Source organism: Balaenoptera acutorostrata, chromosome 13, assembly GCF_949987535.1.
Source record: "Balaenoptera acutorostrata chromosome 13, mBalAcu1.1, whole genome shotgun sequence".
Classification (NCBI taxonomy): Eukaryota; Metazoa; Chordata; class Mammalia; order Artiodactyla; family Balaenopteridae; genus Balaenoptera; species Balaenoptera acutorostrata.
Window position 1 is genome coordinate 16,792,640 of NC_080076.1, and position 27,112 is coordinate 16,819,751.

The window sequence follows — 27,112 nt, forward strand, 5'->3', positions numbered from 1 at the left end:
TTATATAAACATATCATAGAAATAGCTCATAGAAAATAGACTTTACTGTACCATGTGCCTTGGCCCATTGGAGATTCCGCACCAGAGATTCTGCAGAATGTGCTGTTCCCTGTATTGGGTCAGTAAGTGCTCTCTTTTCAGATAAGCTACTTCGAATCTCTAGAGCCTGTTTGCCTTTGGTAAGGTGACATTTACCCATATCTAAAAGATAAGAAGTGAATATTAGTTTTAAGACCACATCCTTTCATTTAGACCAAGAACTCTCCTACAAATCACGCTATATCCTCAATATCACTTATTCACTCAACAGATATTTACCAAGCACCTACTATGTGCCAGGCATGGTTCCAGGTGCTAGGGATATAGCAGTGAGCAAACAGGTAAAAATACTGGACCAGGGGGCTTCCCTGGTGGCACAGTGGTTAGGAATCCACTTGCCAATGCAGGGGACACGGGTTCGAGCCCTGGTCCAGGAAGATCCCACATGCCGTGGAGCAACTAAGCCCGTGCGCCACAACTACTGAGCCTGTGCTCTAGAGCCCGTGAGCCACAACTACTGAGTCCGCGTGCTGCAACTACTGAAGCCCGCATGCCTAGAGCTCGTGCTCCGCAACAAGAGAAGCCACCGCGATGAGAAGCCCGCGCACCGCAACAAAGAGTAGCCCCCGCTCGCCGCAACTAGAGAAAGCCTGCGTGCAGCAACGAAGACCCAACACAGCCAACAATAAAAATAAATAAAATAAATATATTAAAAAAAAATACTGGACCAGCTCACTTCTTTTTTTTTTTTTTGGACCAGCTCACTTCTAAAGGCCCCTTTCTAGCTTTTATCTTGTATAATTCTATTAATGAATCCCCAATATTTTAAGCCTTGAAATTTACAAAGAGCTGAAAGTATATTTCTTTACTGTATGGGCAGTCATAATTTTATGTCTATACTCTGTTGAGAAATACATTCTCAACATGATAAACAAATACATTCTCATAATAAACAAATGATGACACAGCTATGAGCAAGTTAAAATATCATGCTGTCTTTTCCTAAGATTTATTTTTAAAAAAGGAAATAATGTGTTAAAACTACCAATATGTTAAAGCACCATCACGGTCCTCCCCCAACTCAAAGTAACCAAAGTACTCTGTATATATTCTTATGCATATTTTAATTTTCACTCATGTAGATATTGGTAAATAGTATGTGCCCACGTTTTAGATTTTGTACTTAACAAAAATGTTATACACATATTTTTATAATACTATTTTCATTCAACATGATTTAGACTTATGAATATTAACAAATCTCAATTTAAATTTATAAAACCAGATATTCTTTTGTATGAATACATTACAATAAATTTATCCCATTTCTGTATATATTAATAAAAATAATATCTGTCCTGGGAAAGTAGTTACTCACCTGGGAAAAACAGACATAAAACTCTAAGACTTTATCCCTTTTGCTCACAAAGAGATTCCAAATGTTTGTCTTTCACCAATAGTAAGGTCAGAGAGAGAAAGACAGAGTGTGATTTTATATATATGATTACTATATAAACACACACACACACACACACACACACACACACAGAGAATGGGAGGGAGGAATATATCAAACAATTGAGAACTAAGTTATATCAACATATTGGGGATTGGCGGGGGAGCCTAAGGGTCGTGAGCATATATAAAATTATACTGTAGGAGAGAAGATATAGAAATCAATTTTTTAAAAGATGAAAAAGGAAGAATGAGCCAAATAAAAAATTAAATGGTTAAAACAGATACGAAAAGCCTATGGTAAATGCAGTTGAACTAAATTTTCTAGTTGAAGGAAAAAGATTATCACGTTGGATTTAAATTCATTGATTCTAAATGTGAAAATATTAGAAGCATTCCCTTTAAAATCAGAAATGAGGCAAGAATGTCTACCACTACTACTTTTATTCAAGAATGTCTCAGAGGTCCTAGCTAGTGTGACATCAAGAACATATCAGAATTCCTCTAAATCAGTAAGAAAAGCAAAAGCACCACAATAGAAAAATGGACCAAGGACACGAGCAGATTTTCACATAAGAGGACATACATATTGCCATTAAAAACATGTTCAATATCACTAACAATCAGGGAAACCCAAATCAAAACCACAATAAGATAGTATTTAACACATCTGATTGGCAAAAATAAAAGTCTGACATATGAAGTGATGAAGAGAGTGCGGATTTACGCTACCTCTTGTACATTATGAGGAAGAGGGTAAGTGTAGATTGGTGCAACCACTTTGCAAAACGGTTTGGCATTATTTCTTAAAATTGAATACTGACATACCCCACGATCCAGTAATTCCAAATACTAGATTTATACCCCAAAGAAACTCTTGCATACATACTCCAGGAGACATATAAGAGATTGTTACAACGGTACTGTTCACGATAGCAAAAACTGGGATGTAACTCAAATGCTCAACAGGAGAGCAGCTGAAAAAACTAGTATGTTTGCACAGTAGACTATTATAATAGTCAAAATGAATGAACCACAATCATGCAACAATATGGATTACTCTTAGCAATATAACATTAATTGAAAAACTTCAAGTCCCAAATACACAGCATAATATCTTTTGATAAAGTTAAAAACAACTAAAATTAAAATATACATACTTCTTGCAGACATAATATAAACTCAGTTAAAACTATGTAAGAAGCAAATCAAGGGAATGATAAACAAGATTTAGAATGATGGTTAGCATGTAAGGGGGGCAAGGAAAGAGAGAGGGAACATATAGTTGGATGTAGATTACTGTCAAGGTCTGAGATTCATGTTGAACAACTAATTTCACAATAAAAACTGTCAAAAGTATGTTCTAAGGGACTTACATCATTAAAAATTAAATACTAATTAAATATTTTTTTCTAGCAGGTCTTGGAGTTTTATATAGTAAGATGGTTTTTGGGTCCCTTAAATGCCACACTGCCAAAACTAGATAGGAAAGAATTTATTTTGCAATTTCAAGCAACTTAACAATAATTATGTCTGGAGTACAAAAATCAAAATCTGGCGTCACAGATTGACAACTAGAGCCTTGTAACAGCAATCAGCTTATTTCATATTTTGTTGCACTGGTACACAATTGAAACTGGAAAGGTAGTTTTTCTGCCTTAGCTATTTGGTCTATGATCTTTGAATACTTACTTTTTTTCTGAATATTTTTAAGTTATCCAGAAGATCCAAAGTTCAAATATATAATAAAATAAAAATATAATCCAGAAGTTCAAATATAAACTCATAGCACATACTGGGATGCCATTCATTGCCATAACAACAAAGTATATATCATATGTGGGTGAACTGGTGCTTTTTACCATGTTTTAAGATAGTTAATATATCTTAAAGACTAAAATTAGAATAAAACATTTTAGAGTCTCTGAAGCACCTTCACAGATCTCACTTTGAAAATAAATGACATACTCCAAAGGCTTTTTTTTTTTTAAGCACCAGAACTTTGTCTTCAAATGAGAACTTAAATAGAAGCCCACATAATATGTAAAACAGATAAAAGCAGAACTTCTTTGGTTGAAGAAGGAGGGCCAAAGCTCTGACTGTCTACATTAAAGGGGAAAGTAGTTAAGTGATCCAGCTAAAGGATCTACACCGACAAAAACATGAAAATAAACGAATGTGATTAACAGCAGGTCGTGAAACACTCAGATACCATACACTCAAGCTGCCATCTTTGGAACATCCATGAAACTCCATTTGCTAGTGAGCCAGTTTGCAAAAGAACTGCCTTCTTTCTGATATGACTTGTAAAATGGCATTTCAAAAAACACATGTCAATCTACGGCTGTCACATGTGCTTATTCAGCACCTGACACGAGCACAGCATTATGCCAGGCAGGGAAGGAAGCAACAGAAGGGAATGGAAGACATGGTGTTAGACCTCTAGGATCCTGTCCTTAAAGCAGAATTTTAAAACTACTAAGTTCATCAAGAAAAAAAAAAAAAAAAAAGAACCCAGCTTTTCCCCATAGGGTCTCAGCATTTCTGTAAAGTTTATCTGTCTGATCCTGAAAGAGGATGCTCATTAGACAATTTTTTTTTTTTTTTTTTGTGCAAATAAGCAGCCTGGGTAGCATCAGGCACTAAGTATAGAAACAAGGTAAAGAGCTCTGAGGATTAAACTTCACTTATTTCACAACCATGTCTGGGGTCAGACTTGTAGTTCAAGTAATACTGCACAGATGCATGTAGCTGTGAACATTCTATAAAAAACATTATACTGTGAACATTGTATAAAAAAAATTGTCTTATAAGATAAATACTAATTCCAGATCCGCACAGTAACAATAGGAATAAAATAATGACCCAACAGAGAACCCTGAGTAGCTTTCTCTTTAGTTTTTATTTTACCTTCTGCAACTTCATCCAGTAACACAGTTATTTTCTTTTCTTCTAATAATCTATCTTTTAAAAATTTCATGAAGATTCCATTTGCCAACCCAGAATGCTGTATTTCAAAGGCTTCTGCTCCTTGACACCTGAAAAAAGACATTTTTAAAAAAGCAAACACTTGCCGCATGAGGCTTCTGCAAAAACTGATGAGCCTCAAGCACTCCCCTGCCTCTCACATGGCATCCCAATTAAAGAGTTCATCTTTAAGCAAGAATTAAATGCTTTGGTGCTTAGTAAAAAGAAGATGCCAAGCTATGAAGTGCTAAAGTCAATTACTTAAAAATTTCTATCAAGAATATAGAGGCAAATTTATGCCTAGATGGCTATGGATATTTCTAGGCTTCTAGTCTACCATCAAAAAGAAGTCATCAAAGAATGAAGGAATCCTCAACATAAACATAAAAGTTTCTTACGTGGCATATCCAAACACAATATTGGCAGTGACTTTTAGTGCATCCAAGATTGGGATGGTATCATCGTAGTCATTTCTATTTAAAAGGTAGGAGAGGAAAAAAAAAAAAAGGAGAGGAGAAGGACAGATATAAATATGAAAAGTTAAAACAGCATTCTTAAAAAAACATAAATAATAAACATGATACTATCACCCATAACTTAAAATTATAGGTTCAAATTCCTTTATCTTATTAGCTACATATTTACCAAAAGTAATCCAGGGCTCCTAAACTATTGAGACGGCAGAGCCTCACACCTTTTTTCTTGTTAGCTTTAAAACTGGAGTTACATTTGAATTCGGGCATTGGATTTTGATTGGTAGAAGCTGAGCAAGCAAAACACTAAATCTGAGTAGAATCATCATTGGCTCCGCTCCTTAGTAACACAATGGCAGACAAATGGGATCCAAATCTTCAAACATCTGCTTCAGTTAAACTTTCTCTGTCTGCAATACCACGACTACCTAGAGGCCCTCACTCCACGCATGGTGTCTCTGCTAATTCCTGGAGGAACAGCTGCAGGGATTGTTAGAAACGTTCTACAGGCAGGCTGAAGAGCTGTATGTTTTCTTTCTTTTTTCTTTAATTTTAATTTTTATTTATATTATTTATTTTTGGCTGCGTTGGGTCTTCGTTGCTGCACTCGTGCTTTCTCTAGTTGGTGGCAAGCGGGAGCTACTCTTCGTTGCGGTGCGTGGGCTTCTCATTGCGGTGGCTTCTCTTGTTGCGGAGCACGGGCTTTAGGCACGGGGGCTTCCGTAGTTGTAGCACGCAGGCTCAGTAGTTATGCCTTGCGGGCTCTAGAGCGCAGGCTCAGTAGTTGTGCCTTGCGGGCTCTAGAGCGCAGGCTCAGTAGTTGTGGTGCACGGGCTTAGTTGCTCCGTGGCATGTGGGATCTTCCCGGACCAGGGCTGGAACCCGTGTCCCCTGCACTGGCAGGCGGATTCTTAACCACTGCGCCACCAGGGAAGTCCCTGTATCTTTTCTATTATGAGACAATACCCATGCCCTTTTGTTCTTCACTTTTGTTCTAGAGCAGACAGGAAAAAGTAAAACACACACAGAAAATATATTTTCCTCTAGTTTTCTTCTTCATCAGTTTCAGTCTATAACCTAAAAGTCACAAACTTAAGTGATTCCTACCATGCACAGGTTTGCCTTTAGATTTAACTTGTCAAGGTTGATATTTAACTGACCAACAAGCTTCAGTATATAAAGAATGGACAGTTTACCTTTTCCTGCACATGTCCAACAGGAACACATTGAGTCCGGTTTCTTTTTCTTGCATCAATTTCAGTATATTTTGTACACACAGGCAATTTTCAGACCTATATGGATTTGGTGCATCAACAGGGACCATAAAGCTGTTCCCGAAGTTTTCATAACCGTGTCCTGCATAATATAATAATCCTGAAAAGCAAGAAAAAAGAGAAATTGCACTCTGAACATGTAGCGCTCTTTAAGAAAAAAAAGACGTTAATGCATGCTTATTTAAGAGATGTGCAACTATAAACACAACTCAGTGTTAACTGAATTTGTATTAAGTTATTTTGACAACAGTCTTCATTTAAGTACTGAATTTTCAACCAACATCAAGATGCTATCCAGAAGTGTACTTTAATTCATAAAGGTAATACATCTGTAACCAATGGTATCATATGGAATGCAGTTTTATCTCATGATGTTAAAATACACAAAAAGGCTAAGGACTTCTTTGCTGACTCATCTGTCTCCTCTGTGAAACCAGAAACTTCTTCAGGGCAGGGCACTCTTACATTTATCTGTGCATTCCTGGCACACAGCCGGAGTATAGTATTTAATGGATGAAGGAATAAACACAACTCAGATGAACAGCCACTGCAGTGTCAAGTATATGAAATTCCATAGCATTTCCTTACAATATTAGTAAGAGTTATAAAAATATAAATGTAGCTTTTTCTAAGCAGAGAAAGCTCATTTTATGGATTGTTATTTATTTTCGTTATGAGATATAAATATCATTTATGTTCCACCTATGGTCTGTCGAATTAAATGATCTAAAATTTGGGTTAGTTTTAGTGTTCAATAGATGAGTCATGGGACTTCCCTGGTGGTCCAGTGGTTAAGACTGCGCTTCCACTGCAGGGGGCGTGGCTTCAGATCGGGGGAAATAAGATCCCGCAAGCTGTGCAGTGAGGCACCCCCCCAACCCCCCCCCCCAAAAAGATGAGTCATTTTCTTTTTACTGAGAAATGATACGATAAAAACTGTACCAAACAACTCTAAACATCTTCTTGAAGAGAAGTTTGTTTTGGTTGTAAAAACAAAACCAAACCAAAAACAGCAACAACAAAAATATCACTATGTGCTTCCTTAGTGAACAGTAAAAGGCATTTAGATAGCTTTTTTTTTGTTCCCTAACTCTTTGTAGTTGCAGCCCTAACCCCTAGCAAGAATGTGGCTTTAAACGGCCAAGAAAACTTGCTTCCTTTGGCCCTAGAGAGCAGGATCCAGGTTGCCTACTTTTCTTGAACTCCTATTTAAATGAGAAAAATGGGTCTTTCATATGTATCACTTTGGGTAAAAAAGGACAAAATGGGCACACCCATATATTCAGTGTGGGTTTATTCTACCTCAAGTGAGCCCTGATTATTATCATGTAGGCAGTGAGGACAATGAAAAAGAAATGAAGACAGTTCCTGGCCCTGAGGGGCTTGCAATTCATTCAGGCATGCTCATGTTATTAGTTAAAGAAAAGTCAGCATCTAATTAAATACCATATATCATGTGAGGAGGGCAACCCTGTATGAAATGAATAAAGTGCAGAGAGGAATATCAGTGTAAGGTGAAGCAATAACGGACGGTCTTGAGAGAAAGGGTACGATCTGGAAAGGCAGAGAGAAAGCAAGGTGCGTTACAGGCAGGATGCACAGAAACAAAGCTTGGGCCTGGAATGACAGCTAATGGAAAGGAGACTAGCCTGGCAAGGAATTAAATGATCACTGGAAATGAAAGTAAGAGTGCACAGATAGCATTTTGAAAATCACGACAAAGGGAGTGGGTTTAATTCACTAAGCCGTGAAGATCAAGTAAGTGAAAAGACAGCCCACAGAATGGGAGAAAATACTTATCTGTCTATAAGGACATATATATTTGTAAGGACAAATCCTATATCTATAAGGACACTTTGTATCCAGAATATATAAAGACCTCTTCAATTCAACAATAAAAAGACAACCCAATTTTAAAACGGGCAAAGGATTTGAATAAACATTTCTCCAAAGACAATATACAAATGGCAAATAAGCACATGAAAAGACGCCCAACATCATTAACCATGCAAAACAAAACAATGAGATACCATCTCACACTTATTAGCATGGCTATAATCAAAAAGGCAGTAACAAATGCTGACAAGGATGTAGAGAAATGGGAAACCTCGTTTATTTCCGGCAGGAATATACAATAGTGCAGGCACTTTGGAGTTAGGCAGTTCGTCAAAAAAACAAAACTCAGAATTATATGACCCAGCAATTCCACACCAAGGCAAATATCCAGGAGAACTGAAAACAAGTGTCCACACAAGAATATGCACACGAATGTTCATAGCAGCGCTATTCATAATATCCAAAAACTGGAAAACACCTAAATGCCAATCTGTTGATGAATGGACAAATAAAATGTTCTATATCCACACAATGGATGACTCATTAGCCATAAAAGTAACGCTACCACAGAAGAACCTTAACTACACTGTGCTAAGTGAAAGAAGCCAGACACAAAAGGACGCACATGGAGCGATTCCATTTATATGAAATGTCCTCAATAAACAAATCCAGAGACAGAAAGTTGATTTGTTGTTGCCAGGAGTTTGGGGTATGGAGATTGAGGTGTGACCGCTAATGGATATGGGGTTTTTTTGGGGGGTGATGAAAATGTTCTGGAATTAGGTGACTGCACAACTTTGTGCATATACTAAAAACCACTGAATTGTATACTTTAAAAGAGTAAAATTTATACTCTGTCAGGTATTCGAAATCTGACTCTGCTCTCTCTTTCCTGCTTCCAGAGCAAGACATGCTTATTTGTAACCTCCATGACCCTGCTCAGGTCACGATCTCCTTTCCATCTACCCAAATCTTCACCAAGGCTCCAGGCTTATCTCAGGTTCAGAACGCTCAGCAACTTATCACCTGGTCTCTAATTTTCTAACACACTTCAGCCTCACCCTGCTGGGAAATCCTACAGCAGCACTCTTGACACTTAAAGTCATATACAGTATTTGCTTTATTGACATTTTACGGTTCTACGTAGATATAGTTTCTCTGATAAAAGTAATCGTAATAAAAACAGGAATTTTATATTTGCGTAGCATTTTCATGGTTTTCAAAGCACCTTCATATACATGATCTGATTTAAACCCATATAACAATCTTTAAATGACCTATTTAATAGGTGAGGAAATCGAATTTTAAAAGATTAAACTATTTGTTTAAAATCATGTAGCTGATAGGTGTTTGGATTCCATTTACAGTCTTCTCCCTCTCCCATTATATTAAGGGACTTATAATTTTCTTTCCTTTTTTTGGTCGGGCCACGCAGCATGTGGGATCTCAGTTCTCCCACCAGGGATCAAACCCACACCCCCCCCGCAGTGGAAGCTCGGAGTCTTAACCACTGGACCACCAGGGAAGTCCCATAATTTTCTTGGAGTATAGATCATGTTCTTTATTTTCTGTATCTCCCTCAACACCCAGCATACTCCTTATCTGGGCTAGGGACATAACAGGAACTCAGTAATTACTTCTTGACTGCATTAAATTAACAATGCAAACTGGTCAGGGCAGAGGTAGATCTGGAGACCTTTCTAGAAGGAGTCTGACTTTCAGTGGAAATGGTACCATTTCTACAACTGATATCATTAAGAGACAGCCAACCAGAAAGCATGGGTATTGCTCCCATTGTATCACTTAACACATTCTGGCTCAAGCAAGACTTGACTTGGAGAAGAAGCAACTTCAAGGGAAGGTTTAGCCTCCATCATCCAGGAAAAGCTAAGTGTGTGGTCCAATGTTTCAGAGCTGTATGCCCAGCTCCGCGATCATGGATATTAAGGCACTGACAACAAAATACCTTTTCTCCACTGCAGAATAATTCATGAAAAGTGTAATAAGAATTTTGTATCAAAGTCTACATAGAAGTTATACTGGAGATTAAGCATTTTTATGTTAAATAACTAGACCAAATCACTGTATTTTAAAAATTCCATCTCTAGTACTACTTGTACATTTAATTAACCACCCTCGTTACTCAAGGATAGAAGGACAAAACAGATCTCTTTTAAAATGTCAAAGAATTCAATGTGGTTAAAAATACAATCTTATAAATTAGATCTTTTGGGAATTTTATTTCTTGGGAATATGATTTCTAAGAATATAGTCTGTCACAGATATTCATTTTTGTCTAGAGAGAAAATAATTGTTTAAATGGAAGGTTTTCCCACTTGAGTTGAGCCTGCAGTGCACCTGGCACGGGGCTCTGATTAGAACGTGCACCACCATGACCACCACCGCTGCCGCCGTCGACCTACATAGCTCTTACTACACGCCAGGCACTGTTGGAAGAAAGCCCTTTACTTTTATTATCTCATAATCCTCACAACACATATCCCATAATAAGGTAGCCAATGTTATCATCCCCCTCTTACAGATGTAAAAGCTGAGACACCGGGAGGTTTAATAGCTCACCCACATTCACACTGACTAATAAGTGATAGACTCGGAAGTGGGATGCCAGCCAGTGTAACTGCTGCGCTATGTTATACTGTCTCTTTATAATCTACTGCTGGCTTTCTAGTTAACTTTACTCTCAGAAAATATAAAATGTTGGTGTGCTGGTTTTCATCACTTCACCACACTATCACTTTAAAAACCCCTTCTTTTTTTTCAAATGAAACCTTAGACTGAACTGTAATACATAATAACAGATGAAAGCTGGGTTTCTCTATTGAGGCCTGAAGTGGAATGTTGTCCAAATCCCCCATCTATCGGTGAAGGAAAATCTGAATTCAGGAAATTATGACAACAATAGCTACAGTATTTTGAGCGCTTTTAGTGTGCCAGACACAGGGATGATTATTTTATCTTACTTATTCTGTAACAACTTCATTAATTTAGTCTATCCATTTTATAAGTCCTTTTTGGCTTAGAAAAGTGAAATAACTTGCTCATAGTCACACAGCTAGGAAGCAGAAAAGCCAGAGCGCTGAGCCTGGGGTTGGTTACTCTCAGGTCAGTTGCTTAACCAATGAGCTACACTGACGTGAATGATTCCTCTAGAGTGAAGAGGCTTTGGTCTTATTCTGACCAGACTCCGTTAATCTTTTTTTTTTTTTTTTCAGGTTTGACATTAGCATTGTATTTTATTTATTTATTTTTTAAAACATCTTTATTGGAGTATAATTGCTTTACAATGGTGTGTTAGTTTCTGCTTTATAACAAAGTGAATCAGCTATACATATACATATATCCCCATATCCCCTCCCTCTTGCATCTCCCTCCCTCCCACCTTCCGTATCCCGCCCCTCTAGGTGGTCACAAAGCACTGAGCTGATTTCCCTGTGCTATGCAGCTGCTTCCCACTAGCTATCTATTTTACGTTTGGTAGTGTATATATGTCCATGCCACTCTCTCACTTCGTCCCAGCTTACCCTTCCCCCTCCCCGTATCCTCAAGTCCATTCTCTACATCTGCGTCTTTATTCCTGTCCTGCCCCTAGGTTTGTCAGAACCATTCTCTCTTTTTTTTTTTTTTAGATTCCCGATATACGTGTTAGCATACGGTATTTGTTTTTCTCTTTCTGACTTACTTCACTCTGTATGACAGACTCTAGGGGACTCCTTTAGTCTTGTTTTCTGTCAAAGCACATCTCAGCCTCAGCAAGTGATGAATGTAAAAAGGTGTTAGGTAGGGTGGATATCAAGCCAAATATGTAGTTACTCTCCATCCTAGTTTATCTATACAACTGAAATCTTTATCCTTATTTATCTTCAAGGACATGAAGGACATGTAGTATTTAAGTCAGTTATTCCTGTTCTTAGATTGTGTTTTTAATGTTTATATATGTTTAAAAATTGAGTTACTTATTTTCTGTTAATTTTTATTTCTCTCACGAACCCAAGGGCACTATAATACAAAAGGGCATAAACTTGAATGCCTGTGTTTCCCACATCTAATGTGAAATGCCTATGACTCTGCCTCGGCCTCCCCTAGCCCCGAAGTACTCCTGGGCCCCCGGGGCTGTCAGCTGGACACAGGGCACAGTCCAGGGGAATGCCTACGTCCTCAGGCCTCTACCACACTTACATTGAAAGTAGATGTGTCTGATGTTTGGGATATTCACAATACTTCAAAATATAATGCAGCCACCCTGTTAAGACATGAATCAGTAGTATTTAAACATCTTTTCTGGCTTTCTTAAGCTGGCATTTTGCTTTAATATACCTATTTATTCCATATTCCAAGTTGAGGTTTTCATACTGGGGCAAAGCTTCAGCATAAGCTGAACTCTTCTTGCCACAACTTTAAATATTTCTGGTTCTCAAGCTTGCAGGGGCAATTACAAGTTTTGATTTAAAAAGCCAAACAAAGGACTTAAAGCCAAGGTGATAATGTCAATAAGAAATGAGAATAAATAATCAAGTACATAATTCTTCATATGATTCCCTCACTCTTAAAATACTTCACCAATCCCAAAACCTAAATTGGTAAATATTTTTTCCTTCTACCTCCTTACTTTTGGGGAAGTTTTAGAAGCCTTTTCCTGTTTAAGCCATCTATGCACTTAAAAATGGAGATAAATTATGTAATATAAAAATAATCAACCAACCACCTTATTAGAGACTAAAAATATAAACCAACTACCACAAAGGCACATTAGTATTGTATGTTCTACCATATTTTCATAAGAAAAGTGAAGGGATTCACCCAGATTCATCACTTTATATGCTCATAAACAAGATTATGTTATTAAAACGTCAGCATAATAGTTGAATTCCCAAATCTGAGAGATTTAATTTGTTGATTCACTTGCCTAACAACTGTAATCCTTATTACTTAAGAAGAAACTCATTTAAAACTTATTTAGTACGATTTTAAGACTTTCCCTCATCCCATATACAGTAATGTGTTAAATCTTGAAAAATTTTTTTTCTTCCATTAAAAATTCTACTTTGAGAACCTTTAGCAATTGTACCAAGCTTGCCTCATCATATGAATCTAATTAGAAGTAAAAAGGCTAAATTTAGAAATTATTGAAGTAAAATAATTGGAAAGATACAGAAGCCAAATCGACGCTTTGTTTATCGGTGGCATCCTGACAACAGGCCTGGAAATGTCACTTTCCTGGCAGTTGAATGTTATTACACAACATCGTGGTGAGAATAACTCTGAGAAACATGGCTCACAGCACAACATTTGGCCATTCCACGCTTGTGGTTATGTCCACTAAAAGAACGAAATTACCAAAGAAATTGCTTACTACTGACAGCATATTCTCTCTTTAAAGAATCACTGACATATATGTAGTGTTCTTAACATATTTAAAAGAATGAGAAAAACCATTAAAAATTTACTGTTAGAATTTTTGTGGAGGTCCATCTTTAACTGTATCTGCATAAAACTTTAGTTTACTGATTGTTTTCATATGTCTCACTCACCAACATTTTCTTGTTAAATTCTACTGTACTTCCCACTAAAAGACCTGAAAATACTATGCAATAGTTAGAAAAAGGAAACCAACGTGAAATGTTCATTCGGTTACAGCATTTTGTACTCTAAACACACACGCGCACACACACACACACACACACACACACACACACAGTAATATTTTACATATATGAATATACAATTTGCTATTTGGTCATTGAACTTTACTATACTGTAGCTCTCGTAGTCAATAAAACAAAATCACGTAAGATAGGTAAGAATTCTAATAAGAACAACATTGTTTTGACACATGAAAGTAAAGACATCAAGCTAATTAGTCATATGGAACTATGGAATGAAGATCAAAATCCATCTTTTATTACAAGAGTAAAACTTTTCAACAATCCATTTACCATGCCTTTCTCTGTTTTTTAACTCTTAACCTAACTTATACAAGAAAAATAGTGGATAATTATAAAAGCAAAGATGATATATATCTTACCATAGACTCCTTTGTCTAAAAGCAGTAAAAATTCGTCCACGGCGTTACGCATCTCATATTCAGTAAGATCCAGCAGTGAAACGACTTTGAAATCTAGCTGTCTTAACAAGTTGGTCAATTCATACACATCCACCAAAGGAGCTTTAAGCTTGGGGTGCTCCCAGTAATTCATATTTCCTATCAGAAGAGCAACCTTGTCCTTTGCTATTTAAAAAAAAAAAGGGGGGGGAGGGGGAGAAATTTAAAGGAGGATATAAAAGTTAAAATAAAACCTAATAAAATGCTTTACCAATAAGATTTCATTATTTAACTTCATTTTAGAGTGATCACTTTACATAGCAGACCAATAAACTCTACTGAGGAATACAGAGGCTGATGAATCAAACACCTGAAATTAAATGATGCTTTTGAGAACCAGGCAAAGGATATTAGCTGTATATGAAGCATAACAGTAACTAATATTAAAGTAATACTTTTACTGATTGACAACAGAAGGAAAGAATATTCAATATAGACTTTTAGAGCAAATTTAAACAAAGAATGTTTGGAATTGGGTTCCCATCAAATTAGGTTCTCTTTTGCTGACAATGGAACAGGCTAGAAACAAAAGAAATACCAAAAAGAGGGACAGGAAGATTTCCCATCAGAGCAGGTAAGGGGAAATACCAAAGAGGAGGGAAAAGCAGGAGTTTAACAAACACTGTATTTTTAAATTTGCAGTTGATGTACTGTCTCCCATTAGCTTCTTGAAAAAAAATTTCCTGTTTGGGTGAGAGGCGGCTACCTCAGGGCTGCATGAAGACTTTTTGTATGAATATCTTAGCAGTTTAATCTGTGACCTTAGTGAACTGAGGCTTTGCTCAAAGATGTGGTCTCATACAAAAAGTTGTTCTGTTTGTAAGGGGCAAAAAGATCCACACCCGTGCCTTTAAAAGTACCAGCTGGCTTTATCTGGTATATAGCTTGTCCAAAAGAGTTGTGGAAGGCTGAGCATAGCTTAGGGCATAAGAGGTCTTCAGAATTGTACTTCTGCTAGTCGCGGGTGGGGTTAAAGGTTAAAGACTTGAGACTGTGCCAGGACCACAGGAACCTGTCATGATGTTTTTCTCGAGGGCTGGCAGTGGGGTGTGTGCAACACGTTACGGTCTAAATCCATGATGGAGACACCAGAGAGCAGCAGAGAAGGTGTAACAGGAGCACGTGGCAGTCCCAGCCTGACGCTGGCCAGGACTTGGCGACCAGCCTTTGTCACAAAGTGCTGCCAAGTAGCTTATTTATAAATTAATATGGATACCACTCCTATGCAATTGAAACAGGCACAAATAATCACACTGCTGACTTGATGGCTACAATATGTAATCTAATTTCAGATGCTTCAAATTGTTAAGATGATTAAATGTCACCAAAAATCTCTTTGGTGGAATTTCTTCTCTTTCCACAGAGCACCTAAGTCTAGGGTTAAACAAGGTCTGGAGAAAAACTAGCACCAACTAAAAGAATGTGACTCTCTCAAAGTGGCAGAATACCCCACTTTGTGAAAATCCTCAATACTTCTGTCATGGTATCTTTTTTTTTTCTTCTTTGGCCTCGCTGCATGGCTTGTGCAACCAGGGATTGAACCCGGGCCCTCGGCAGTGAAAGCGTCGAGTCCTAACCGCTGGACGGCCAGGGAATTCCCCTTGTCATGGTATCTTTGTTCTACATTCACATTTTCAGAGATTTCTTGCTAACTGCCTATTCTTATGAGTATACACATTTTTGAAAAAACTGAAATGATACTTAAGCCACATTTCTAACTCAATAAAAGTCACTTCAAGTCCTGTACAAATGATAATCTCTTCTTCTATTCCAAAGAAAAGGCCAATTTTCAAGACTACTTAATAAATAAGTAAATTGAGACATAAAGCCTCTACTAAACTGCCTTTAGTTTTAAAACTCAATAAAAAAAAGTTGAGAATACTCAGGATGGATTTCAATTAGGAGGCAGTATAAAACATGATCACTTGTATTTCCTTTTTTTTTTTTTTTAAGTTTCTTCTTAAATAAACTAGAAATGTACTCTTACACCAATTTACCCACTATATAGGAACACTTTAGCTGGCTAATCCACAGAAAAATTTCAGAGCATTTTTTTCTGAGCCCATCAACCCTATCAGAGTTCAGAGCCAATCTCAATACACTGATGGACTCAGTTCAATCTGCTCCTAAGTGAGAGGAGGTGGAGAATGTGTGGTCGTTGGCTGACATCATTACAGTCCAAATCATGGGGTTCCCAATGTGATTCAAGTAGTAAAGTGTATGCAAAGCATCGTGGGTTTCGTGGGGGGATATTATGATAGTTTAGGTTATATATTAGATTTAAATTTTCTGTTGGCAGAAAACAATTATAAGGTATGTAACAGAAAAACATCTCCGGGGTTTTTGGTGGGGGGAACAGTTGTCAAACTAACCGTACAGGCTGTTTCTGCTAAGATCGATTCTTTATTCACTAGTTTTGTTATCTGTTTGGAAGGAACATTTGGTGTCATTTATAGAATGCAAGGGTTCAGGGCTTCTCTGGTGGCACAGTGGTTAAGAATCCGCCTGCCAATACAAGGGACACGGGTTCGAGCCCTGGCCCGGGAAGATCCCACATGCCGCGGAGCAACTAAGCCCGTGTGCCACAACTACTGAGCCTGAGCTCAAGAGCCCACAAGCCACACAACTGCTGAGCCCACATGCCACAACTACTGAAGCCTGCGCGCCTAGAGCCTGTGCTCCGCAACAAGAGAAGCCATGACAAGAAGAAGCCCGCACACCGCAACGAAGAGTACCCCCTGCTCGCCACAACTAGAGAAAAGCCCGCGTACAGCAACGAAGACCCAACACAGCCAAAAACAAATAAATAAATAAACTAATTAATTAAAAGGAAAAAAAAAAGAATGCAAGGGTTCAGCAATTTGAGAACTGTGGGGCTTAAAATGTGTGTATCAATAATTGACAATAACTCTTCAAAAACTTTTCCCCAAGGATAATTTTTAACAGCTAGTTCCTAAACTGTCTGGGAGCATTTTGAGTTTGATGGTAATAAAGATGATGGGTAGGGAACTTACCTTGCCCACTCTACTTGCAAAACAGTTCCTGAACGATAGGTGAACTGGGGTGGATTTAGAATAGAGAAGCAGACTGCAGTGGTCGAAATGAGAGATGACAAGTCTCATTCCAGGAATTGGTTGTAGAAAGGGAAAGGAAAAGTCAGACTTTAGAGCTATGACAGAGAAAGAAACAGTAAAATTTGAAGTTGAGGAGATAAGAGTGAGGAATCAAAGAAAACTTCAAAATAGCAACTATATAAGCGACTTATGATGGTTTTCAAGTGATAAAATAAATGGAAGAAATTTTCTGTAGAAAAACATTTACTGTAAGAGCCACCCACAACTTCTTGAACACAAACCATTCACTGGAAAAAGGAAACACAAACACCAGTTGATTAAGCAACAGAATAAAACAACTTCAGGAAGAGATTTTAACTACATGATCCGAGACGTCTTCCAAAGTTTAATGAAATGTATTCTTTAAAAACTGGTACAAGTTACATCATTAATTTCATGTCTAATTATTCTAATAGTGTTACTCATCTCATCCAAAATGAGTTAATATTCATAAGCAACTGGAAAGGGACCTGGTACATATTAAGTGCTACATAAGTGTTTAAATAAAAAAACCTTTGGCCATCTATCAGCGATTGAGTATTAACATCAACTTTGACTGGGTGATATACAGTCCTTGTTGGTTTCATGCATCAGGTCTTTTAATTTCTATGTCCTACAAAATAAAGTCCAAGTTCCTTAGACAAAACCAGTCATATTCTAATCCAGGCTGCCTTTCCAGCTGTGGTAAGAGACAGCCCCTGCGGAACCATGGCTTCCTTGTCTTTAAGCAGTGTGGTCACCCTCACCCTGGCCCCTGCCCCCGGCTCCAAATCTGGGCTGCCCTGTGGTTCTCTCTGAGCATAATGTAGTGTGACCCTCTGCCAGTTCTGGGTCTCAACCTTAAGTCTGGAGAGTTTCCGGTTTGGAGATTCGGCCACCATGTAAAGAAATTTAACTACCTGGTGAGACCATGTGGGGAAGGAGGGGAGGAGAGAGAGGGAGAGAGTGAAGTAGACTGAGAATATTACATGACAGGAAAACAGGGGCACATGCCCTTTTACAGGGACAGCCACTATTTAACCACAACTGACAGCTCTCACTCAAAAATCTACCATTTTCAGGAGAATCTAGAAACCTGAATTTATATATGCTATCTGATCAGTGACAACTGATTCTAATTGTTAAACACTGTGTGGGCCACCCCCCTTCCCCAGTCAGTGCCCTTTTCTCCACGGGCTGAGCAATCCCATGTTATGCTGCCCTTCACGGTGTCAGCCTCCACCTCTATGCTGACGACGCTCATGACTGTATCTCCGAGCCTGGCCTCTCCTTAGAGTTCCAGATCCACGTGCACAACTGCCTGCTGTGTATCTCCGCCTAGACGTGACACAAATACCTCAAACCGGTTAGGTCCCAAAATGAGGGTCATCTATCCTTTGAATCTTGCTTTTGATTCTGTATTCTCTAACTCAGTGGGCTGTATTACCACCTGCCTAGTGGTCCAGCAAGAATTTGAGCAGGCATGGTGATTCCTCTGTACTTTTTATACCTTATAGTGAGGTGATGAAAACAGCTTACTGATTCCATCACCTCAAGGTCTTCTGAATTTGTTCTGTCTTCTTCTGCATTGTCTTGGTACTACCCCTGGTTTAGATTCTCATTATTTCTTATCTAGATCATTGCAACAGTCTCAATTGTTCTCCTAACCTAAACAATGTCTCCCTCCAGTTTATTTTCTACACTGATACTAGACTGGCCTTTCAGAGGGACAAATCTCACCCCTCTATCAAGTTTCCTTCCAATGGCTTGTCTGAGAAATGGGGCAACTACAAAAAGACCCTGGTCTCATCCTGCTTCTCTAGGCTCCTTCTCTTCATGTTCTAGAGAATCGTTTGTTACCTGCAACTCCCCAAATACAACGGGCACCCTGTTTTCTTTCTCTACGAAGTTTACTTAGGATTTCACATTCCCTCTATCTGGAAGGGATAGCTCAACATGTAGAGCTGCTATTGCAGCCTCTCTGGTGCTTTCCTAACCTCTAACTCCACCAAGATATAGTATTACTCACTTTTATGTGACCTATACATGTTTCTTATTGTTTATATGTATATTTGTTTGCACATTGCCAAACACAGAAATCACTCCACAGAAGCTGATCTGGTCCCTGAAACTGAATTCACAATCTTTTAAAGTCTCCTATTCTATAATTTCTTTTATAAATATCCAAAATAACACATTTGGTTTCGATGTTATTCAAATATTTATAAAAGTTGTCCATTTAAAAAGTCTCAAATCCCTTCATGATCCCCATAAAAGAGTTACATGCTACAATTATATTTTGATTACGCATTTTAAAGCTCTACTCACCCAAAGGTTGGTCAACTGTTTGCTCTTTATTATCTATAGAAAGATAAAAATGCAAAAAGATAAGGAGCTGTTATCCATGATACATCTTTGGGGTTAGAGAGATACGGGAACAATGAACAATCACATCAGCAGCACTGAAGGGCAGAATGTGGTTTCTAACAGCTAATTTATGATTTTTAAGGTTTTCAGGTTCTTGATTAAAAACATGTACCTAGATGGACAAGAGTTGGAATCGGGCGGGAGAATGTCTCTGGGAACTGGTTACCACGGCTGGGGGTGATACCCTGTAACATGTTAGGTAGAAGTTACAATCTGAAAATGGTTGGTGGTGGCAATGAGCAGCGGCAGCAACAGTTAACATCTACTGAACGATGGCGTGGGACTGCTGTATGTGCTGTAAACGTAACTGATTTAAATAACCTCACCTTATGAGGTATGTACTATTATTACCTCCATTATACAAATAAGGAATCTGAGGCAGAGAAAGACTGAGCCACTTGCCCAATGTTTTCAAGCTAGGAAATCTCATTCCATGGTCACACTCTTTGCCATCAACTCTACATAAAATGAAATACCTGCCACTCTCAAGGACCATGCAGGAAGGAGATGCAGGGAAAGATGGAGTCCAGTCAGTCATGTGTCTCTTACTATAGACAGGGTGTTTGCATTTTTAATAATAGATATGCTACGAGAGTCCACTAAAAATATATTAAATTCTTTTTAACTAAATTTTTTGGTGTTTCTAATTCTTGAGGAGTAACGATATAATGAAAAAGGAGGTCAGGAAAATTTTAGAAGCTTAGTGGTGCTGGTTTGCAAAAGGTTTCCTGAAATAGCTTTTCATAATGTTCATTGAAGGGCATGAAATAACAGACCAATTTAGGAAAAGGGGTTTCTAACCAGATCAAGAGAAGCGACTAGCTACAAGACGAGGGTGGCTCTCCAACAGCACTTAGTTTCGGGTGCTTGAAGCAAGTCTCACAGGGGCTTCCCGGAGCTCGAGGCTGGCACGGCAGGAATGACATGCGGGTAACAGTGGCATTCTGGTTTGTCTCACTGGCTTGTGTGTAACCAGCACAGCCCAATCATCACTCACAAGAACAGATGTTTATTAACAAAATATGGGCACAAAACTAAGCAAACTAGTCATGGTGCTAAAACTATGAGAAATAACGTGTCAAGAAATAAGAGGGATCTCTACATATATTAACTGATAAATATAACTACCTTCTTATCGTACTCCTGTGAGGTTTTATTTTCAGATATAGTCACGGGTTCCATCAGTGCCTTTCAGAATGCCCACAGCCTGGACTGATGTCCTCGGTCTTTATGGAGTCCTCACTATTACTACGCCTTTCATCTCAGGTAAGGCTTCCCTTTAGCTTAACTTGTTCAGAAATCTGTTCTGATTAAAACTGGCCAAAGAAAGAGAAATACTCCTGCCCACTGTCAGTCTCTTAATGGTCAACGACTAACTACTCGTCTGTATAGCACTAACAATCATCTTACTTCAGTTACAGACACCCACCCAACTAGTTCAGATGTGTTCAATGACTGAGCAGCTTTGAACAAGGACCCGGGGGTCTGATGAGTTCAGAGATGTTACGCCTGTCACTCTTTCAAAGGCTGCTTCTTGTCTTTCAAATGAAAGAGCATGCATCTCCCCATTTGACTGCCTTTTTATGATACAGAGTTATTCACAATGATAGAGAATATCTACAGTATCTTTAAGTTACTGTATTCAATAACTAAATATCTAAAGCTAACGTTTTAATGTTTGTATTACTCACCGGGATGCCCGAGATTATTTAATTCATCTAAAATAAAATAAGAGAAAATAGATTAAATAATCTTTAAATAATTTAAATAGATTTAAATAACCTTTAAATAATCTGCCAATTTAGCACAGATAGTAAGACTGACAAAAGAAGTTGATTTTTGCACTGTTGAATCGTGTTATAATGTCTTATCAGGTTAGAACTTTTAAAATGCCATAAAGGAGAAGTCATGCAAATTGTGAAGAGGAGAGAATGTTGTTGTGGACATCAGTTAGGACTCCTGAGCTATTACTACTTTCATTAAATGACAAAAAGCTAAATAGACTCATTCTTAATTTGATCAAAGTTTTAGATATTCTGCCCAATTATTGGACGAAAACAATCAAGAGACAGGTTTGTCTATGGCCTCAACTATACACTTCATGAAACTAATTAAAAACCTCCAATGATATATATATATATTTTTTAATAGCTACTTTATTTATTTATTTTTGGCTGTGTTGGGTCTTCGGTTCGTGCGAGGGCTTTCTCTGGTTACGGCAAGTGGGGGCCACTCTTCATCGCGGTGCGGGGACCGCTCTTCATCGCGGTGCGCGGGCCTTTCACTATCGCGGCCCCTCCCGTTGCGGGGCACAGGCTCCAGACGCGCAGGCTCAGTAGTTGTGGCTCACGGGCCCAGCTGCTCCGTGGCATGTGGGATCTTCCCAGACCAGGGCTCGAACCCGTGTCCCCTGCATTAGCAGGCAGATTCTCAACCACTGCGCCACCAGGGAAGCCCCTCCAATGATATTTTTGAGAATAAACTTTTAATTTTAGAACAGTTCAAGATTTACAGAACTATCGTGAAGATACTACAGAGTTTCTACATACACCCATACCTAGTTTCCCTATTTTTAACATCTGTTGTTAGTAAGGCGTATTTGTCACAATTAATGAACCATTAATGTTCTTTTTTGTTCCAGGACCCCATTCGGGACACCACATCACATTTACTTGTGTCTCCTTGGGTTCCTCTTTGTTGTGACAGTTTCTCAGACTTTCCTTGTTTTTGATAACCCTGACAGTTTTGAGGATTACCGGTGAGGTATTTTGTAGAATGTCTGTGAATCGGGATACGTCTGATGTTTTTCTCCTGGTTACACTGGTGGAATGTGTTTTTGCAGGTATAGTGGTTTCAGAATTGTTAGCCTGTAGAGCCTGGCTAACAGAAGGAAAATCATCTAAGCAAATACCTATGACATTATAGCCATCTATTTTTCCTTTACAAATTGTGTGAAAATAAAAATTAACATTCACAATAAATTATAAATGCTATACTATTCATAAAATATTATGCAGTAACTTCTATGATATAAAATCAACTACAGAGTGGTATCAGCTAGAGTACAGGGTTATGTACAATTTCTTCTGCCTTCTGTGTTCACTCATTCCCAGGTACTTAGGTTAGCACCTGTTCTTCCATCCCATAGTCAGCGAGGTTGCTTCATACACTTGCAATAGGTTTAGATTCTTTTGTCATATTCTGTGTTCCATCCTGGGATCCCCCTCCTCTGACCTCCTAAATGATTTAAAACCTGCATATATGTATTTACCACTACAGCTGCCATATAGAATATTTTCACTGCCCTAAAAAATTCCCCTGAGCTCCACCTATTCAACCCCCTACCCCTTCTCCTGATCAAGTATCTTTAACAAAGCACATAAAAAAGATCACATCATGTTCTACAGGTAAAAAAAGATATGGTATATTGGGACATTGTTAACATGTGCCACTCCACCAACTATAAAATGCCTCAACTTTGCAGACTTTTTTAGAAAGAAGAGTTGGATCTAATTTTTCCATCTGAAATTTTTGGAGCAGTTTCATAGTTGGGTTTTCATCTGTGTTTGGAACAGATTTATCTGAAAATTATTATTTAATAGTGTGTTTGCCACTGCAAAAATTATAAGAAGAATCTTGCAGGTAAAGAAGCAGCAAGGTGGTAATATACATGCATTACCCAGAAGCTGAACAGCAATGCTAGTTTATGTTTATTCTTAGAGGTCTCCAATGTTAGGAGGTTTTAAAAATCATGCAGTTAGGTGAAAAAGGAGAAGGAAGAAGAGTTTGGTTAGGATTTCTTTACATAGATTCCCTCATGTAGGGCCCATAGACCACAGGATTAGAACTGCTTTATGCTAGAGAATTCCTGTCCGCAACTATGATTGGGATGAAAACAGTAATTATAGTATTTCAAAGTGACACTATAGCAGTATGAAGGACAGGAAAACCAGGAAACGTAAGATTTAACATTATTTTTTTACTTTGCTCAAGTAGAGCCTAAGGGTTTATAATAAAGAGGCAGAAATTGAAAAAATACTTTGCTATCCACAAACCTAATTTTGCAAAACAATGTGACATCACACTAGGGGAAGGTAACTTAAGTTTTAAAATTTACTCATTACAACTTAGGTGCAAGGCTTTGGTTAATTAAAACAAGGTAAAAGTTTATGTTAAAATAACTTTCAGTTCTCTTTAATCTACCACGTCACTTTTACCATGATATATAATCTTCAGCCTTGTAGCTTCAAAAAATGGATCTTATAAATTTTATATTAAAACAGGATATTTAATATTTGCTAAAGCATGCGTTAAACAATAAATCTCCTGTCCTGAAACTGTTATAGAAATTACATTTGCATTTGAGAGGCATCTTACTATGGCTAAAGGATAGATAAAATAATTTAAACTATCCATGACAGTATAGCCATGTATTTTTACAAATTTTATGAAGATAATTAACATTAAGAATTAATTACAACTGTTCACTATTCATATGGTGTTGTACAGGAGCTTTATTTTTTTTTATTTTTTGGCCGCACCATGCGGCATATGGCATCTTAGTTCCCCCACCAGGGATCGAACCTACACCCCCTGCAGTGGAAGCACAGAGTCTTAACCACTGGACCGCCAGGGAAGTCCCAGGAACTTTATTTTTATATGCAATAGAAAATCAATTAAAAATTAGTTGTTTTAATTAATGTCAGTTTAATAGTGTCTCTGGCAATTTATTAACCCTCAAAGACTAAGATACAGTATCCTTCTATCAAATATTTTTCTTATAGCTAGTATTTTTTCCATCACTGCACTCAGTAAACCAGGGCACTCCACCAATCCCAAGAGGAACCAGCATGCAGGATATTTGGTTTCAAACCAAAGGATTACACTACCTTCAGTGCACTCCACTGCCTCATCTGTTCTTCCTTGTTTCAGAGAAAACAAATGTGAATATATTGTAATTCATGATCTTAGGAAGGGCAGCCATCAAGCAAACAGAGATAAATAGCATAGAAATATGTTGACAAACCAACATATGCATCAATATCTTCTCCTACTGACAACATAACTAAATGCACTAAGCTTAACTAGAACACACCCCCAAATTATGCACTTCATAGAGGGATTGTTGATTAATAATCATTCATTTCTTTATATGCCTGTGATTGTTTTTGAAAAAATGGTTTATTAAAAATCTTTTTCCCCTAAATCAAGGTTTTTTTTTTTTTTTAGCTAAAGCTTTAAGGAATACATTTTTGCCATAAATGTTTAACATAAACTATAAAACTAAAAAAATTATGAAAAAGATCTCAATAAAATAGGCTTTTTAACAGTTCTTTCTGCCCTTTGTATGTGAATCCTGATTAGTTTAGTATGTATGCTCTCAAATTTCTACTTAAGCATCAGCAGTTATTTTGTTTAACATACCATTAAATTCAATGGGTGAACAGAATTTCCGCTGTTCAAACACTTCATTTTATATGGCTCCATTTGTCAGAATACTGAGCGATACTGCTTACCTACGATGACTTCTACTTTCTTGCTGTTTTGACTGTCTCGATCATTATACACACGACACCAATAGGTTCCTTGATGCTCCAAATCCACATAAGGCACCTGTGTCAATATCAGAACATGCACACATTTCCTCAATTTTAATTTAAGTGGCTTGGAGAAAGTTATTTTGCGTTTTTTTTTTTTTTTTAAACCTACAAATCCTAACGTTTCAGACATTCCTAGATTATCTCCATTCATTAGGTCAATACATTAGCAAGCAAATAATACAATGAATCTAACAGTGGTGAGTCTGATGCAACACTGTTTGACATTTTTCATACAAGCACTTACGTGTGGGCTGGCGTTCTAGCCCTCTTGCAAATATAAGAATCAATTAATATTAGATAATAAAGAACTTGAAAAAATACTGAAAACATTAAAACACCCCAAAGAATATGAATTTTAATATTCACTGCAATTTTCAATTATCCTGTTTATTTTACATATTAACCCCCCCAGATATCCCCAAGGCCAACTTCCTACCATGTATAGCTTTTTTGTCTCATGTGTTAATGGTGATTCATTTCTGAACCACTGGTAGTGAGGAATGGGGCTTCCAACGGCAACACACTGTAGGATCAACGTGCTGCCAGGCATCAGCTTTTGGGACTTTGGTTCAATACAGATTTGCAACTTAGAGTCAGAGACGCCATCCAAACTTCCTTAAATTAAAAGAAAAATATCACTGAACATAAATAAAATCTCTAGGTTCAAATAATTTTTTTAATTAAAAAAATGTTTTCAAGTTCATCCATCTTTTTTTTTTTTTTTACAATCTTCAATAGCATCTCCTAAATGATGTTTCATAAAACTGTAGCCCATCTAGAAATATTAAGAGATGTTCTGTGGATAAAAGGATGCTATAGACAAAATAAGTTTAGAACATTCTGGGTTAAACAAAGTTAAACAGATATCTTTATGGCAGGACTTCTCAGTTTTCAAAGTGTTAGTATGCATTGTGTATTTAAGAGGGGAAAATAGTTTAAGTGGTTTCTAAATGTGTTTGGCCACAGAGTCTTTTCGGTGGGAGCAAAGGACATAAACATCTTGAGTGATGTTTCTGTTCAAAACAGAAAGCTCTACGTCCTGCTGTTTCATTTAACTTGCCTTCTTAAAATTAGGAGTTTTGTTATTAGCACTGAATAAATATGGATGGGTTAAGCGTTATCTATTGAACGCTCATCTGTTACTCTCTAAGGGCCTTGAGGACAGAAGGCTTGTCAATGTGATCCAGTAACAATGAAACTCAGTGTCTAGCACATTGCAGGTGATCAATAATATTTGTTGAATGAATAAGATTCCATTTATAAACATATTAAAGTTAATTACATGCACAGAAATATTCTAGGAAAACATAAATCACTCAATTAATCATGACTATTTCTAGAGACTTTATTTGGGTGTAGGAAAAGCTAAATTGAGAGAAGAATGGAAGACAGACAAATTGGCAACAAAAAGTCTGTTTCCCTCATTCTTTTTGTCTGGCAAAAATGACAAATCTGGTTCTTGACTGTGTGTGTGAAAAAATAATACCTGATGGCTACTCTTTAGAGTACACTGGGTTTTTTCCTTGATCAATACTAGTTATTGGACTAAAAAGATGGATGGCAAAAGAGTAGAAAACCAGTTGGATGAAATGCCTCACTGCAGCAAATGATGCACTATATGCCCTGTCATGCCTACATCAACTCTATAGATAGTCTTTATTCCACGACACAATTTTTTAGAAGTAATACAATAGTTTGGGAGAAAAAGTATAGAAAGCAACTGAAAAGTGAGCAAGACAGCATTAGATTTCTCTTCTCCTCCAAAACCAGAGACCACAACATTCAGACCCATGAAAGGTGGCAAGTTTGAAGAGGTCAGCAGTAGGGC

At 37.6% G+C, this 27,112-nt stretch overlaps 1 protein-coding gene across 2 annotated transcripts in view; it reads right to left on the minus strand.

The window, feature by feature from the left end:
- MALT1 (MALT1 paracaspase) overlaps nt 1-27,112 on the minus strand; it is a 63,962-nt gene that overhangs the window by 11,013 nt on the left and 25,837 nt on the right. Inside the window, exons 5-14 of one of the 2 annotated variants that reach the window (XM_057526834.1) lie at nt 25,721-25,899; nt 25,201-25,297; nt 24,574-24,606; nt 21,376-21,402; nt 19,586-19,618; nt 14,088-14,291; nt 6,131-6,308; nt 4,860-4,934; nt 4,405-4,532; nt 52-201 (exon numbers count right to left, since the gene is read on the minus strand). In XM_057526834.1, coding sequence (XP_057382817.1) covers nt 52-201; nt 4,405-4,532; nt 4,860-4,934; nt 6,131-6,308; nt 14,088-14,291; nt 19,586-19,618; nt 21,376-21,402; nt 24,574-24,606; nt 25,201-25,297; nt 25,721-25,899 — 1,104 coding nt within the window. The remainder of the gene's footprint in view (nt 1-51; nt 202-4,404; nt 4,533-4,859; nt 4,935-6,130; nt 6,309-14,087; nt 14,292-19,585; nt 19,619-21,375; nt 21,403-24,573; nt 24,607-25,200; nt 25,298-25,720; nt 25,900-27,112) is intronic. The other variant, XM_057526835.1, reaches the window with a different exon arrangement.